This window comes from Calliphora vicina, chromosome 5 (genome assembly GCF_958450345.1).
Source record: "Calliphora vicina chromosome 5, idCalVici1.1, whole genome shotgun sequence".
Classification (NCBI taxonomy): Eukaryota; Metazoa; Arthropoda; class Insecta; order Diptera; family Calliphoridae; genus Calliphora; species Calliphora vicina.
Genome location: NC_088784.1, coordinates 60106160 through 60125238, shown reverse-complemented (window position 1 = coordinate 60125238; position 19079 = coordinate 60106160). Strand labels below are relative to the sequence as shown.

The 19079-nt window shown below is 28.9% G+C and overlaps 1 protein-coding gene across 1 annotated transcript in view; it reads left to right on the top strand.

Annotated features, from left to right (window-relative positions):
• The first annotated feature begins 17172 nt into the window (after positions 1-17172).
• ana (anachronism) overlaps positions 17173-19079 on the top strand; it is a 37320-nt gene continuing 35413 nt past the window's right edge. The window contains exon 1 of the mRNA XM_065513314.1: positions 17173-17441. Within this exon, the coding sequence (XP_065369386.1) occupies positions 17188-17441 (254 nt within the window). The 5' untranslated portion in view covers positions 17173-17187. The remainder of the gene's footprint in view (positions 17442-19079) is intronic.

Below are 19079 nucleotides of genomic sequence, written 5' to 3'. Positions count from 1 at the left end.
CAATCTAACACTCATGAAATTTCGTTGTCTAGAAGACACTGTCTTAACTCCTTCAGAAATTGCAACGACGATTTAAGAAAACGAGTAGAGAGCGATAATGCGATGTGGTTATGGATTTTGTTATATGGATTTTGTTAACACCTTTATTAAACGTTCAAGCTGAGGCAACAACTTCTGCAGGAACTATGGAAATGGCGGAGCCTATTTGTATATGTTAGCCTCTAAACTAAAAAGTTTGTTAGTTTAGTTTTAGTAAAAACATACTAAAGCTTTATGGGAAGCTCAGGTTGGTGGTACGATAAGAAGGGATTTTGAAGAGCAATTATTATTCATGACAATATAAAATCTCAATAAATTATTGAATACACTCCTTCAAACATTAGCCATTTGTCAACAAACCTAAAACACTTAAAGCCAAACAAAAAAAAAAAAAGAAGAAAAAAAGGCAACAACATCAACAAAAAAACTGTTTAACATGTCTGTATCTCTTTTAACATCTTCAACCTTTAAATGCCTGATTGTGTCTGTTTGCCACTCAGGCTTTATGTCTGTCTGTTTGTATTTATGACTGACTCCTCAACCAAAAGTGTGTACGATTTTTTATTCAAACTTCAGACTCTAGACATTCAGCAGACATGCTGCACTTGTTACGTTTTCGTTTTATTCCATCAGGGTTTGTATTTTCGGCTGCTGTTCTGATGCTGGCCTGGCTGCATCATCATCCTCTTTTTGCTGGCTTGTTTTCTTGATGATTGTTGTGGTGTCTTCGTCTTTGTTGTATTGTTGTTCGTATGTAGGTACAATACTTTTCAAGTGAGACCAAACAACAACCACAGCAACAATAATCGTTAAAATACACGCCTACTTAACACCATACAATAACAACAACAGCAACAATAATCATTCTCATTAGGGTTGTCATTCGAATAAAAATTATTCGAATAATCGAGGGAAATGTATTTTTTATTCAAATGAATAACTTTTTTAAATTTAGTATAATAAATTATTCATATATAGTATAATAAATAAATCGAATAAATTTATTTTCAAGTTAAAACAAAAAATAAACAAGTAAGAAAGTATGGTCGGTCAAGCCCATATCGAGCCCTTAGCACCAAATTATCGTAAGCGACATTTTCTAAATTTTTTTTATTGCAAAAATTAAAATTTTATAGACCTACGGATTTTTTAGCGTTCTCAGAATATAAAAATTGTTAATAACATAAAAATTATAGCGGTAAGATTTTATCGTAAGTCATGTTTATATTTTACAGAAAACGAATTTTATCGTAAGCGACACACAGTGGTATCGAAAAAAAAATGGAAAATTAATCTGTAACTTCCAAATGGTTAGATTGGTTTGAATGAAATTTCACATGCGCAAAGAAAAAGAGTTGTTGAGTTTAAGTTTTGAACCTTGATCTCATGGGTCCACAGGGGGCGCGACCAAAAATTACACACATATAATCTTCTCATTGAGCACTATAAAAAACCTTGTCCTAGCTGTCAAATATCTCTTTTAGCTCATAGGTATTCGCATTTGAAAATTAAATTTTCAAAATTTTTACCCACCGCACTCCAGTTTTATGATAACAGCGGGTCCAAATATTCCGATTATCTCCAATTTGCGTTTGTTGGAGTAACAACACATTTATGTGGCAAATGGAAAAAAAATTGTTTAAAAATAATGATTAAGTCCAAAGTTATAAGCATTCGAATTTAAAAAATTTTAAAAAGACGATTTTTCGCTAATTTCCGGGAAAAAATTATTTTTTCTTTTTAAGTTTTCGCAAAAAATTTCTAAGAGGATATATAATGAATATATACTTTCTGAGAGCTAAGTTTTCATAAAATATTCTGAATGAAAAAAATTGTTGTTACCGAGGGGACCAGGTCCATTCAAAAAACACCTATTTTTTATGTAAAATTTAATTTTAGGGCAAAAATTCTAAAATCTCATATTCGATATAAAAATATGGTAACCAATTTCAGATGGCCTAATATGTTTCCAATTATTTTGTAAAGGGTTCCGACAACACCGACCCTGGTATGGATATTATAGTCAAAAAACCAAAAATTCCCATTTTTGGATTTTTTCAACACTTTTTTCAAAATTCGTTTTTATTTTTCCATTTTAAATAGAAAAATCTACATATCTGTGAAATTTCATTAAAAACTATTCATAAATACAAATTTAATTTCAATTCGAAAAATTTTTATATATGCAAAAATTCAATAAAAAACATTTTTTGTCATATTTTTCAATAAAGTATTCCATGAATTTTTAATTGTCAAAAGTTATAAATATTTTTGAAAATAAGCAAATAGCTTGAACGAAATTATATTATATCGCATCATAACATTTTAAATTCTATGTATAAATTTCAAAATAATCAAAAAAACCTTCTCCTGTAAAATTTGTGTTTTGTCGCTTACAATAATTTGGCGCTAAGGGCTCGATATAATACCCTACACTGAGTAAGTGAGCAACAACATTTTTATATCCTTCGCCATGAGTGGCAATGGTTTATATAAATTTGTTATTCCGTTTGTTTATTCTGGTTCTTATAGATAGCGAAGTTGATATAGCAATGTCCGTCTGTATGTTGAAATCAACTTTCCATAGCCCCTAAATAACTTACATACATGATTCATACATCAATATGTCATCAATTCTTCCGGCTCAGTTGCTATTTAAAATCCACAAAATCGGCCCACAAATGGATATAGATATAATGAAAAACTTTGAAATCCTCGATTTTTGGCCTATTTTTGATCTACATATATCTGGATTACTAAGTCATTAATATTGACAAAAGTTGGACCTACAATAGGTCAAAATCCGGATTCCAATTTTTTTTTTAATATAAATTAGGATTTTTCCAAAAAAAAAAAATTTGGAAAAAACTTTTTTTTAAAAAAATTAAAAACAATTTCGAAAAGAAAAACTTTCTTATAAAAAAAATTTCGAAAAAAAAATTTAAATTTTGTTTACCTAAAAATATTTAAAAAAAAATTATTTTTAAGTATAATTTGGTGATGGGTATCTATGATTCGGCACAGCCGAATATACTTGTTTTTTTTTAATTTCAATAATTTATTCTGGTGAATGATTTTCGGAGGTTGGCCTTTTATGGGAGCTATGGCTAAATATGGACCGATCGTCATTAGGTCGTGTGATAAATTAAACAGTTAGGACCAATGAAGTCCTATTTCAGAAGGACATTTGTGTGAGGGCTAGTTAAAATAATTGACCGATTTCAGTCAGATTCATTAGCCTTCTTCCTTGAAACAAATGTTTGTACCAAATGGACGGGCAGCCAGTCAGACGGACGGACATCGTTTAATCAACTCAAAAAGTAACTCTGAGTCGAACGGTATACTTAGGTGGATGTTAGACTAATATTTTTGGATGTTACAAACATCAGTATTGGCCATTGTTAGCTATGACCTTTTCCTATCTTTCTAGCATCATATCGATTTTGAGGCAAAAGAACTACTCATTTTTTGAGGCCATGAACGAATCAAGCCAATATCGGATACTCTGTTCCAAAGTGAAGCATATTCCAGAGAAAGCGTTCTGCTTCGATCGGAACAAATAGTAGTGATGTCACTATAGAACATACAGCATTGAATAAAAGCTTTGAGTTGAGATAAAAACGTAACTATATTTTAAATATTAATCGATCACTCGAATAATTGAAAACCCTAATTCTCAAACACAAAAATATACACAGCCAGATGCCTATTAGTTGGTAGTCGTCGTCGAAAGGCACGCGAAAAATTGACTACAACAAATTAAACAGTCACAACAAACATGAAATTTATACAATGAACAAAAACGACAATAGCAACAACATCAAGTAAAATCGAATAAACAACAACACAAACAAAGAAGAGATATAACAACATAAATTAGCTTCTGGTCTTTGAATTTCAGAAGGTAAAACAACACATGAACATTTTTATAAAATAAAACAAAAAAAAATATTAACACTAAAACTGAAACATGTAAACCAAACAGACCATCAAATAATCCCAGCAAAACATTGTAGCTGACCCAAAAGATGTAGATTCAATTATTTTAGGATGATGCTCCAATGGTCATCCAGGTGACCAAGAGTATTCTTTCATTGTCAACATCTGCTTTGTAATTTATACTTTAGGAGGGTGATACAATTCCAATGTATACGTAAGAATTTGAAATCATAAGGATTTCATTAGGGATATAACTTTTGACATTTTTTGCAAATATGCAAATTGGCATAGCATAGTTGAATAGAGCATTAAAAAATATGAAAAACCACGGTATTATTTTTTTGCGGTTGTTAAATAAGTTCACGCACCAAACGCAGTAAAGTTTTTCTTTCAATATTTTAAATTGTTTTGAAATACAATATACATATGCATATTATTTTAATAATAACTGCAGACATACATACTTCAAAAGATAATTTTTAAATAAGTGAAGTATCCCTCAAACTTGCTAAAAAAAAATATAAAATTATTTATATAATTTTTCAGAGAAAAAAAGTTTGGTTTATTTTAGAAATTGGTGTGGGTGCGTGATGTTGTTGATTCCAAATGACCTAAAAAATGATTTTCATTATTTATACAACATTGGCCATCACGTGGTGGTATGCCAAAAATTTCGCCAAAATTAGTTATATACATATTCTTCATATGTATGGAGTTTAGAGGTGGAACTCTTCAACGTTTAAAAATTACTCTTCTTTATAATTTCATTTCGCTTTGCTACCCAATCATAATAAAATAAGAAACTGTATATGAATTTAATTAATATCGATATTTGTTTGTAGTTTCTAAGGTTATATGTCTACCAATACACCAATTACATATTATCTTTAATTTGAATTAATTTTAAAGTCATAATAAATTTTAACTTACTGATTTGGCGTAATTCAATGTGCTATATCGTTCTTATAAGCAAAAATTATTCAACATTAAAGTTCGTCTTATGAGCAGAGTTTATTATGTTGTTTCCTTTTTACTATAAGTTAACGTCAAAACAATTTACATGCAATGTACTCTTACAATAATCCCAAAAAACTCTCACTATAGAAGTTCTCCAAATATTCGAAAATAACTATTTACATTTTTATTAGCACACAACTTATGGGAAGAATTATTACATTATTCTTCCCATCCCACATTAACAACAGATATTGGCAAAAAATAAATTTTCATAGTTTTTAGAATTTCACTATTAAGTTCTCCAGATATCAGTGGACTGGTATCAAAGTAATTAAACAAAATTAGAAGACAATTACTATTTAAACAAGTAAGAGTGCTATATTCGGCTATGCCGAATCTTATATACCCTTCACCTTTGTTGTGGATGCATTATTATTTTTTATAATTAGTATATATACGCTGAAAGTGGGCAATGTACATACATATATATATGTATGTACATTGCCCACTTTCAGCGTACAGCATCCTAAATTTATCAAGAACACAAAAAACAACAACAACGCCAAACGAAACAAAACACAAAAAAAACAAAATACGCAAAGCAGACAGACAGACAGACAGACAGACAGACAGACAGACAGACAGACAGACAGACAGACAGACAGACAGACAGACAGACAGACAGACAGACAGACAGACAGACAGACAGACAGACAGACAGACATACAGACAGACAGACAGACAGACAGACAGACAGACAGACAGACAGACAGACAGACAGACAGACAGACAGACAGACAGACAGACAGACAGACAGACAGACAGACAGACAGACAGACAGACAGACAGACAGACAGACAGACAGACAGACAGACAGACAGACAGACAGACAGACAGACAGACAGACAGACAGACAGACAGACAGACAGACAGACAGACAGACAGACAGACAGACAGACAGACAGACAGACAGACAGACAGACAGACAGACAGACAGACAGACAGACAGACAGACAGACAGACAGACAGACAGACAGACAGACAGACAGACAGACAGACAGACAGACAGACAGACAGACAGACAGACAGACAGACAGACAGACAGACAGACAGACAGACAGACAGACAGACAGACAGACAGACAGACAGACAGACAGACAGACAGACAGACAGACAGACAGACAGACAGACAGACAGACAGACAGACAGACAGACAGACAGACAGACAGACAGACAGACAGACAGACAGACAGACAGACAGACAGACAGACAGACAGACAGACAGACAGACAGACAGACAGACAGACAGACAGACAGACAGACAGACAGACAGACAGACAGACAGACAGACAGACAGACAGACAGACAGACAGACAGACAGACAGACAGACAGACAGACAGACAGACAGACAGACAGACAGACAGACAGACAGACAGACAGACAGACAGACAGACAGACAGACAGACAGACAGACAGACAGACAGACAGACAGACAGACAGACAGACAGACAGACGGACATGGCTTAATCGACTCCGCTATCTATAAGGATCCAGAATATATATACTTTATAGCGTCGGAAATGAAAAATGTAGAAATTACACAGAATGTCAAACTTATATATACCCTTCTCACGAAACTGAAGGGTATAAAAATGAGATTCTTGCTTATTTGTTTTTCCTTTTGTATGTATGTGATTACATTTATTGTGTTTTGCAACTAACTTCACTATTAAACGCGCTATCAAAATCGAATCGCAGAGTAATTTCATTATGAATTAAATCCCCAAAAAATTAACTAAGTCCCTAAATTTCGTTGTTGGTTTTTTCTATATAAAATTTTTGGGGCCTTAATTCATTTGCGGTTTGGGGACTTTGTTCATTGGGGACTTAGTTCGTTGAGCGCCAGTTTATACCCCAACAATAAATTAACTTATTATCCTTTGATTCAACTCACCAAATACTTAACTCAGGACAAACATTTAGAGAAATGGTAAGTTAGAATGAATTAAAATTTTCTTTTATTTTTTGTAAACATACAGAACTTTTTTGAGGGCCACCCTAATATACATATATCCGTTACAGGATCGAAAATTTAAGTCCATATTTAAAAAACATATCATTACTTACTACATTGTCCTTCCAGTAACCTCTACTTATATGTATAAATAAAATCAGTGATTCCAAACCGTTTTTATTCCATGTCAATTTTGTTGATAAAAATCGTAAATATGTAGTGAAAATTCATTATACAACCACACTGTTTGTTTGTAGAATAAAATCCAAGCAAATATCCTTCGAGTCATTTACAATATGATAAATTTATCTTTCATGTATCCCTTGCCATAACATATTTTCATAAAGCTAACATAATGAACTCCCTGAATAGGAGTGCTGGTTCAACACACGAAAAATATCAGTCATTGTTTTCACAATAATTATGTAAATTGATATATGGGGCATTTCATGTCAAGTGAACCAACTTTTGAAATCGATGTCTTCCGATCGGGATGAAATTTGCACCAAGGTTAGCTCTATTGGATAGTAACTCAGACACAATTTTTCAACAACATCGGTCGAGAACTCTCTGAGTTATAGGGGGTAAAATTTTGACAATTTGGTCAAACAGGGGTTTTTTCTTATCCATGTAACTTATTACCTATTGTTCTTAGCAAAATGTGTCCCAAATAGTATAGATAGCTATTTCTTCGATCTTTCGAAAAAAAATATTTAAAAAAAAAAATAAAAAATTTTTAATATTTTTTTTCCGAAATCAAAAACTTTTTTGACTTTTTTTTTAAATTTTTTCTCTTTTTTTTTTTTTTTCTTAAAATAAAGTTTAGATATTTTCCTTGAACACCTACTTGGTCGCTTAGTGGGATGCGAGTGGGATATCTATCAAAATAAATATTTTGTAACTCAAAACATAAAATTTTTGACTTTTTTTGCAAAATCAAAAACTTTGTTGACTTTTTTTTTTCAAAATGGACCCTTTTTTAATCTTTTTTTTTAGGTCAAACAAAAGCTTAGATATTATCCTTGAAGACCCTCTTGGTCGCTTAGTGGGATGCGAGTGGGATATCTATCAAAATAAATATTTTTTAACTCAAGACTTACAATTTTTGACTTTTTTTTTTGCAAATACGATTTTTTTCTTCAAATGGGCCCTTTTTTAACATTTTTTTTGTAGTCAAAAGAAAGCTTAGGTCCATTCCTTTAAGATATTTTTAGTCCCTTAGTGGGATGCGAGTGGGATATCTATCAAAATAAATATTTTGTAACGCAAGACATAAAATTTTTTAATTTTTTTTTGCAAAATCAAAATTTTTTTCCAATATGGGCCCTTTTTTAATTTTTTTTTTTGCTCAAAAGAAAGCCTAGGTCCATTCCTTTAAGATATTTTTAGTCCCTTAGTGGGATATCTGTGTTAAAACATTTATTTTGATAGATATCCCACTCGCATCCCACTAAGGGACTAAAAATATCTTAAAGGAATGGACCTAGGCTTTCTTTTGAGCAAAAAAAAAAATTAAAAAAGGGCCCATATTGGAAAAAAATTTTGATTTTGCAAAAAAAAATTAAAAAATTGTATGTCTTGAGTTACAAAATATTTATTTTGATAGATATCCCACTCGCATCCCACTAAGGGACTAAAAATATCTTAAAGGAATGGACCTAAGCTTTCTTTTGACTACAAAAAAAATGTTAAAAAAGGGCCCATTTGAAGAAAAAAATCGTATTTGCAAAAAAAAAAGTCAAAAATTGTAAGTCTTGAGTTAAAAAATATTTATTTTGATAGATATCCCACTCGCATCCCACTAAGCGACCAAGAGGGTCTTCAAGGATAATATCTAAGCTTTTGTTTGACCTAAAAAAAAAGATTAAAAAAGGGTCCATTTTGAAAAAAAAAAGTCAACAAAGTTTTTGATTTTGCAAAAAAAGTCAAAAATTTTATGTTTTGAGTTACAAAATATTTATTTTGATAGATATCCCACTCGCATCCCACTAAGCGACCAAGTAGGTGTTCAAGGAAAATATCTAAACTTTATTTTAAGAAAAAAAAAAAAAAAAAAAAAAAGAGAAAAAATTTAAAAAAAAAGTCAAAAAAGTTTTTGATTTCGGAAAAAAAATATTAAAAATTTTTTATTTTTTTTTTTAAATATTTTTTTTCGAAAGATCGAAGAAATAGCTATCTATACTATTTGGGACACATTTTGCTAAGAACAATAGGTAATAAGTTACATGGATAAGAAAAAACCCCTGTTTGACCAAATTGTCAAAATTTTACCCCCTATAACTCAGAGTTCTCGACCGATGTTGTTGAAAAATTGTGTCTGAGTTACTATCCAATAGAGCTAACCTTGGTGCAAATTTCATCCCGATCGGAAGACATCGATTTCAAAAGTTGGTTCACTTGACATGAAATTCCCCATATGTATATTTCGTTCTTCTATGTATATATCTATCTAAAAATATCCACGTTGAGAATCACTGCATTAAACTAAACTATTTTTTCAAATATATTTTATTCCCATGATAATTTTTGCACTAAAAATCTCACGCACTTTTTTTACGAACAAAAGAATTTTGCAAGTGCGTAAACAAATCTATTAGGAAAATTTCAAATCTAAGTAAATTAACTAGAAATAAAAGTATTCGCTTAATATCAACCTGAATTGTGCTGTAAAATACTGATAGAAACACGAGTATGAAATGAAATTGTTCGACTTAACCTTAATTGAGGTATAAAGAATTTCCTGCTAGTGTTACTTAGAATCTATTTCATTTGATTTTTTTTTTTGCAGTTAGACTATGTAATTTGCGTTCTATTCAATTACTGTTGCAACAACAAGTAGAAGAACAGCAACTGTTCAAAACTAGTACAACGTTCTAAATATTTTAGTTTTTGCTTGCTACGCACTCCATTAAAATTGAGCATGAAATTTTCTAAATTAACTGAACAATTTAATCTCAAAGTAAATTGTACTACACTTGCACTGCTGAAAATAATACGAGTACTAATGGGAAAGCAAAAGATATTCTATGAGGCATAAGAACATTTTAGATAGATATTCTATGGATTCGTATTATTTTATTGTACTTACACAGAAAAAATTATATTTCAATTCAAACATTTATCACATATTGAACTGATTTCAATTATTTTATAATTGAATCAAGTATTCATGTGCTCAAAATTTTCTGATATTTTCTATTGAATTTTGAGTTTTGAATTTGATAATTTTGACAATTGAATATACAATTTTCGTTATTGGTTGAACTTTAAATACAAAAATGATTGAATAGATAATTTTTGTATTTAAAGTTCAACCAATAACGAAAATTGTATATTCAATTGTCAAAATTATCAAATTCAAAACTCAAAAGTCAATAGAAAATATCAGAAAATTTGTTTTTGAGCACATAAATACTTGATTCAATTATAAAATAATTGAAACCAGTTCAATATGTGATATATATTTGAATTGAAACGGTTTAAAAAATTGTTTTTTCTGTGTAGATGATATTAATTAATAAAAAAAATACCTAAAAAGTTGGTTGGTTCTATAATTATAGAACTTTGCTACTTAACATAGATAAATAAGAGTTACACAGAAAAAAATAGTAACAGGTATTAAGTAATTAAACAAATTTGTTTCAAATATGATTTAAATGTTGAATCACTTTTTTATTTAATATGTTTTTTTTAATACTCACATCATCCATTAATTTTAGATATCGAGGGCCTATATTCAAAACCCTCTATCTTTGATTTTCACGAAAATTACTTTTTTGATGGAATGTGTGAATTTCAGAACAAACCTATTTTTTACTGTTTTATTTGCATTTTATGTTATTTCCCTGTCTTATACAATTAATGTTTTTCTGAATGGAAAAGCCTCTGTCTTTTCAAATAATTAATTTTCAAAACATTTTTTAGAATAATTTCTTCTTGCAATTCTTTTTTTCTTACTAATTTTTGCATGCTGAACATGCATTTACATTTTCAATCATTTATCAAAATAGCGAATGCCGATCCTGAATTGAATTACCATGAAAATATTTTACCTCTTTGTTATTGGAAAATAGAATGTCTATGGCATACAAATAAATGGTTAAAGTTGGAGTTTGTTTAAAAAGTGTCTACTGTGTCATCTAATATTTTACGATAATTCAAACTACAATCAATCAAACTCCAAAAAATTTAAAAAAAACAAAAAAAAAACTTTTTGTTTAAAATTTTGAGGATTCAAATGGTCAGCTATTAGGTTGTATTCTCATAATGTCATAAAATATTATTTTAGTTTAAACAAATTGTTGTTGTGCTGCAACCAAAAAAAGTGTTATTTTATGACAAAACAAAAAACATAGTTCAAAAAGCCTTATTAGTTTATAACTTTTTTATTTGAAACACAACAAAAATTTGTTTAAACTAAACAAATATTTTAAGACATTATGACAATATGACCTAATAGCAGACCGTTTGAATCCCCCAATTATTTATTGTAAATTATTTTATCTTATGTTGTATTATTAGCCGTTATCTTAAATAAATCACGTTAAAAACTGACAGATAGCATAAATGCAATAAAAATAATAAGGGCCCTCATGTAAACGCTTATATGCCTCGTAAACTGTGCAATCTGTGCATTTTTATACTCTCGCAAATGAACTGTCAAAAAATGTATGGAAATTCGTTTGCACAACTCCGATAAGTTTGCGTGACAATTTAGACTCGCAAACTTGAATTTATTGTGCATTTGATGAATCAGCTGCTTTTGTTTACTTTTATTTATAAGAAATAAAAATCAAATAAAATATAAACATTTTGAGCATGTGAAAATTGTGTAACTTTGGAACAGAATGATTGTATTAAATGACATTGTATATGAAAGCATTAACCAACAGCTAGAACATAAATAAAATCTTACAAACTATGTATATCACCGTTTGTTCCAAAGATTTAACTTTCATTCAACATTTTTAAAATTAAAATTTATACAATTTGAAAATTTATTTTTTAAGGCTTTTGTTGAATTTATTTTTATTTGACATTTGTATCAAATAGAGAGAAATTTAATGTATAAACTTGCACAAAATTGAAAAGGTGGGTTCATGAAACACGTCGCGCAAATTTGCACAATTGAACAAATGGGAAACTTAAGCGTTTAAATGAGTACCCTTAATTTAATTTTATTATAATGTAAAATCCTCTATCTTATCATTTTCATACATATACAAGAAAAACCCTCTATCTATCATAAAGTCCACAATATTGCTAAAATGTTGCACTAAATGTTGCAACCAATTATATGTACAACAAATATTGTAGAATACCGAATTTTAATAACTCAAGTAATACGCGAAAAATCCTGAAAAGTTGTTTTTTTTAAGATAGTGGGTTTTGAATATAGGCCATCGATATTTATTAAGGTATTTATAGACGGCAATATTGAGTATTAATATTTGTCAAAAACTCAAGTAGCATAATACAATTTCATCGTTTAAACAAAATTTGTATTAGATTTTCAAAAAATACGAATGATTTTTTTGATTTACGGTATTTAAAATTTGTTTAAAACGATTCAAATTCTGTTTATTTTCATATGTATCGGGTATGTATTTACCCTCTGTCTATACTTGATAAATTTTTATCATGATAAACGTCAAAATGGTTGTCAAGATAAAAAATTATCCGGTATAGTCTCCATTTATTAGTATTATTGCTTCGTTATGACAAAATTGTTAGTGCTTTTGCTCAGACAACTTTGTCTTGACAACAAACGTCATTAATTGTTATGATAAATATTTTAAGTAAGATAAGTATAGACAAGGGGTTATAAATACAAATAAGGCAAACAAAAATGTCAAGAAAATATAAAATTAAAATAAAGTTTGCAGAAAAATATCAATCAACAAAGAAATAAAATATTTGTAATACTATCGTGTAAACAATAAATGTTTTTCGAAACGATTTCTTGACATACCGAATGATTTCAATTATATTATAAATTTGAAAAGTGTTAATACTCAGTATTGCCATCTATAAATACCTTTAACAATTTTAGTTGTTAAAATTCAATGGGAATATTTACATACATACATACATATCGTCACCTAAAATGCAAAATAACGTAACATCACTTTTCATAAGTTTATAGGAGAAGCAAAAAAAGATATAAAATGAAAACTACTTGACATATTGAAACAAAATTTTTAAATCTGAACTACAATGACTCTAGAAATATATTTTATAAAAAAAAAATAATTTTATCAAAGCACACTTTAAGATATGTGGCTTACGATGTTTTGAATTGTTATTTTCTGAATCAAAAAAACGTATCATCAATATAAATTTTTATGAAAAACAAAAAAAAAATTAAATAAAAATATTTTTTTTTATTTTTAATAAAAGCAGTTTATTATTTTATTATGTTTTTTTATTTTAATTACTAACAACTACTTTTTTAAACTAAAAATGGTTCTTAATTAAATTTTCATTAAGACTGCAAAAAATATTCAATTGCAACAAATTTATTAAAAAAAAAATATGGATACTACCTAAAATAACGTAAAAACGATGTATTAATTAATTACTCTAAGGCCCGTTTTCTCAATGTATCAACAAACTGCCTGTTACCAAATGTCGACATAAATTTATTAGGCCGATAAACTGTCCGTTAACAATTTTGGTTTTCTCAATATACCGACAAAAAACATTATTTTCAGATGGTAATGCCTCTCAAAATAGATGTGAAAGTTGGGAACCCTGCCTTCAAGTGTCAACTTGTTTACATAAATCAGCTTTTTAATGTGGCCATCGACAGCCGGGATCTTTTGAAAAATTCATTATCCTGCATGTCTGCCATGTAGTTAGGCCTGGCATGATAAACATTCACTTGGAACTCATTTTCATCCTCCATCAAATTAATGTTAATTCCTCTATTAAACTTTTTTTTATAAAATCTATTTCATTTTGTTTACAATAACACAAACACATAAAAACTATGAACAGCAGTCAGCTGATTGAATTTATCTGTACGATAAATAAATAATTGGCAGATGAGTTCGGGTTAGCTTTGCGACAGAATAGAAGCAAATGAGACATTGAGAAAACCAAAATTCTTTAATCTGCAGTTTTTCGTTGGGAAAAAAGATAATCACCTAATGAGAAAATGGCCCTAAGCGTATACGTTATTTTGTTTAAGAAAATCATATACTTGATGATACTTTAGTTTCTATTTTGGTTATTTCTGATAGTAAAAATTTTGTACACATATGTAATATGATGTAGTGAATCGTAATCAATAATAAAATCAATTTCGAATTTTTTGATGATACGTTGTTTGGCATTTTAGGTGACGATATATTGAAAGAAACAAAAATAAATGTGTCAAGAAAATAAAAATTAAAGAAAAGTATAAAAATTTGTTGTTTCATAAAAAATAAGTTTAATATGAAACTATAATTTATCGCTATAGGCTAAACAATTGGACATCGATTTTATATACAAAATGTTTTTTCAACAGGATTTCAAGTAAACTCTTTTCGTTATCAAATGCGTCGAGAGTAAAAGGAACTCATTCCAGAACAATACTGGAGGAACAATCTGTATAACAGTTTATAGATGTACTGGTTCAAAAGGTGAGAAAATTGATATATACATTAGACCATCATGCACATGATGAACGGGAAGTGGTCTTTCAAATCGTTTTTTCGTTTTTTTTAGGCAAAATGCCTTTTTTCCAAAAAATTAAAAAAATCTTGCTTAGTAATTTATTTCTAACTCAAACAGTTCTTAACGGATTTGAACCTAATTACATTCATTAGAATGCTAAATAAATTTCCTAAATATTTCTTAAAGCAACATTGCCATTATGTTCGATGGTTTTTTATTCACAGCACACAGGGCAGAATCAACATTTTTTGGAAATAAATCTGGCATTTCTAAACGGCTTGTTCGATCGGGATACAATTTGACGTGGACGTAGCCAAGGAATATTCGAGTTTAAGTTATACAACTGATCCTGGGGCGGCGCGATGGGGGCTCAAAGTGTTGTACCTTCGACATGTAAAATTTTTAAACACGAGCAATTTGTTTGTTTCCCATCCGATTTTTATATTTTTGGAAAGCGCTCGGCTAGGTCTTGAAAAAATATGCTTGCGTGTGTTACTTATCTCTTATAATTTTCGAGTCATAGGCATTTCAAAATTGAAATTTTAAAATTTTGCCAAACCTTGGTCCGCTTTTTTAAAAATAAAGGTCGTACTTTTGGACCGAATGGACTTTTTTTAGTTAGACAACTAAATTACGAATAACATACAAACGATTTCAGAGCAATATTGATTATAGATCCAAAAATAAACGATTTTCAATTTATATATTCAAAAAATAATTAATTTTTGCTGTTTTTTGGCCGAAAAGGTGACTTAACTCTTTTTTTATTAAAAATACACTTTCTTTAAGAACATATAGAAATTTTATATTTTTCTGTAAGGTATCTTTATGGAGAATATTCTGGTACAAAAAACATGTCTCATTTTTCGAATATGTCGCCTCTACACCCTTTGAAATGTGACCTATTTTTTTATCAAAATTTAAACTTTGGGCCACATGTTCTAAAATCCCAAAGCTGGGATCAAAAAACGAAAAGCAGCTTTTAAAACCCAGATATGTTTAAAACCCAGATTGTAAAAAATACCATTTTTGGATTTTCGCTCCAATTTTTAGGAATTGCGGGACCTTTTGACAAGTTTTTTTACACTTTGTCGGCTCAGTAGTTTTGAAATTATAATAACAAATCGAAGCAAAAAATATATTTTTTACGTGAAAATAGCTAATTTTTGTGTTTTAAAAAACTCATGAAAAATCGAAAACGGCAGAAATTGTTCAGGTACCTATATTGCTTTAACACAAAGCCACATGTAATAGGAAAAAAATGAGATATCGATCATAAAAATCGATGGATTCTTTTCGAATTTATTCATAATTAAGTGATTTCGCTCATTTTCACAAAATTTTAGTTTTTTGTTTGATATACATAAAATTGAGTAGTTCTTCTTTTGATTGATTGAATTTTGGAAACATTTTCCCCATGCTATGTACAAATTTTCACATATATTTTGTGCTTTTGGTCCAGCTTGCCAACGGCCAGGCGTATATTTATAAAACTTAATTAAAAGTATGAAAATAAATTAAAAATACTTGAAACTAAAATACAAAATTTTAATTAATAAATATCATGTGAATTAACCAACAACCCCCACATTCAAACATTTCAGTACACACACACACATCCATAAACGTACTCTAATGCACGTTGTCTCAAACGACCAATCAGAAAGAAGACAGAACAAAATTGACACCAACACTATTTAACGAACATTATCGTGCATGTGCATACGGATGTCTGTGTGTTAACTTTAACTGCATTTAATTTAAACAATGTTAATTAACAGCTACCAATAATTGCATGCATAATTTTAACAGAATTTTACTTTAACATTGCAATGTTAAATTACATGTACATTGATTCATTCATTCATTCGTACATACACGGACACACGCGAAAACTTCGTTTGTTGACGATACGATACGACGAGCAATGTTGTTATATCGGTAATGTTGTTGCTGTTGTTGTTGTTATTGTAAACACAAGTATAAATCTATAAAGCAACAACATGTGTTTGTGCATGTCATGTTGTTGTTGTTGGCTTTGTTGCTGCTGTTTTCGTTTGCAGTCCGAAAAATAATGAAAAAAAAAGCAAAAAAGAAAATATAATCTTATAGATGCGAATGAAAACAAATTTTTTGTTATTTAAGTCTTTTAAAGTGCCTCGCGCAAATCACTTCATACTTGCTGTTCTTACAGTGAAGACAAAACTAAAATATTAAAAATCTAAATCAAACAGAACCAAACTAAACTATAATAATACAACTAAAGTTGTGAAAATAAACTGAACAAAAATTTGGAAATTGCAAAATAAATACATAATAAAAAGGAAATATTTTTCTTTAAACAAATATTAAAAACTGACAAAACAAACTAAGTGTTAAGAAAAAAAACTGAAAATTATTTATATTTTTTATCATTGACAAGAAGAACATAAAATTAAACTTTGTTAAATGAAATAAACAAACAATTGTTAAAGTTTTTTAAATCTAAAATATTATAATTTTTATTAAGAAAAAAAGTTTTTAATAAATAAATTTTTATTGAGTGAACATTATTTAAAAATATTTATTTTACAATATGAGGCACTTTACAGTGTTAATTTGTTATTGTTTGCTGGTGGCCATAAATGCTATTCCCTCGAAACTTTCTCTAGATGACTCCAATACTCATACCGAAATGGTAGATCGTAATAATCGCCAACAGGTCTTGAAAATCTTTAATTTGACCGAGGCTCAAATGAGCCGCATTTATGCCGGCATAAATGCTGCCAATAAGGAGTCCGAGGCCGATGGTAGGACCATGCAATATTTTAATAACATACGAGAATTTCGGTAAGTTTATAAATTTGTGTTAATCAGATATGTCTATGAAATTTTTAAATAAACAAATAAGGGAATAAATTCCATTTTAACATGCAAACTTAAGTGAAATTGTTCATGTGAAATTAAAAAAAAAAATTAATTAAAAATTTTGATTTTAATTTGAAAAGGAAATAATAATTGTGTTTACGCAAACATGTTTAACTAAAACTATTCAATTTCTCAAGAAATACACCACTTTTAATTGAAATTGAGAACATTATAAATGATATTAAAAAAAATGGAAATGAAATTGAGATTTTCCATTTGAAATTGAGAAAAAATTTATTTGAAATTAAGAAATTTTAAGCTTGAATAACATGTATTTTACTCTACATAAATAATACTAATTTAAGAAATATGAAAAACTCGTTGTGTTGTTGATCGGTTTTTTGTTGTAATCGATTTTAGGTCTAAATAATTTTGAAATTAAAATGTTCCAATATTAGGAAATTTATCGATTGGCATTGGTTCGACGAAACGCCAAATAATTTTATGGTTTCACGTGCAAAAAACATTTGCCAAAATGTAAAACAAATATAATTTAATTTAACATTTAATAAACAATCAAAATTAATTGATCTTGTGTAATATTAAATGGTTTAAAACAATTGCATTTGTAAATATTTTATCTATAACGATACACATACGAATCTCTATAAAAGTACTTATAAAAATTAAGGTATTTAACCTTATTTAAATTATATACAAAACTCAAAAGAAAACAGCCTTGATACAATAGCATTTCAATAAACAATTTTTGAAAATGTGCTGAGAAAATATATTCGCAAAACAAACAAAATACATACATATGTATATAAGTATAATAAATTTAGCAAAATAATTTCCATAAAATGCCAACCAATTTCACTCAAAAAAAAACAATTAAAGTTGTTCAAGTTCGATCTGGACATAGAACAAATTATTATTTTTTAGTAATGATGCCAGAAAGTTTTAACCAACCAAGTATTTACTGAGAAGTAGTTTAGTAATGTCTGGGATTTTTATCTGAAAATCGACAAGTACTTATTTATTAGATATATATGTAAATTATTTAAATATTCAATACTATTCTCATTTAGTTAAGTAATTTGTTAACTAACTTCACATTCCTCCGTTTCTGATCTCGGCTTCTTTAAGTCCTTACGATCAACGAAGTATTATTGTTGTTCCATGTAACTAGTTATTTTAGTGATATAAAAGTACAGACATGATAATTAAATGCCTAATGAGCTAAACTGCTAATTTATAAATAGTGAACAGTAATTATAATAGCATTTTAACCCATTACTTGGTAATGAACGATTATTATAACGGTTTACTGTCAGTTAACTCAAAAAATTGAAAACTGTAAATTATTTCCACTTAAATATTCAATTTATCACAAATATCTTAAATAAACTTTTATATAAATTTAAATGAAATCTTTCCCACACTTAAAATAGAACAAATTATTTTCACACTTTGCTAAATAAATAATTGAGAATCATTTAAGTACAATCTTCAACAATCTGCAATGTTGATGGCAAACATTTTCATTTTAAAATTGTTTAATCCAAAATGAGTCACAAGTACATGAATAGAGAATTCCATGTTAAAGAATTTAAAAGT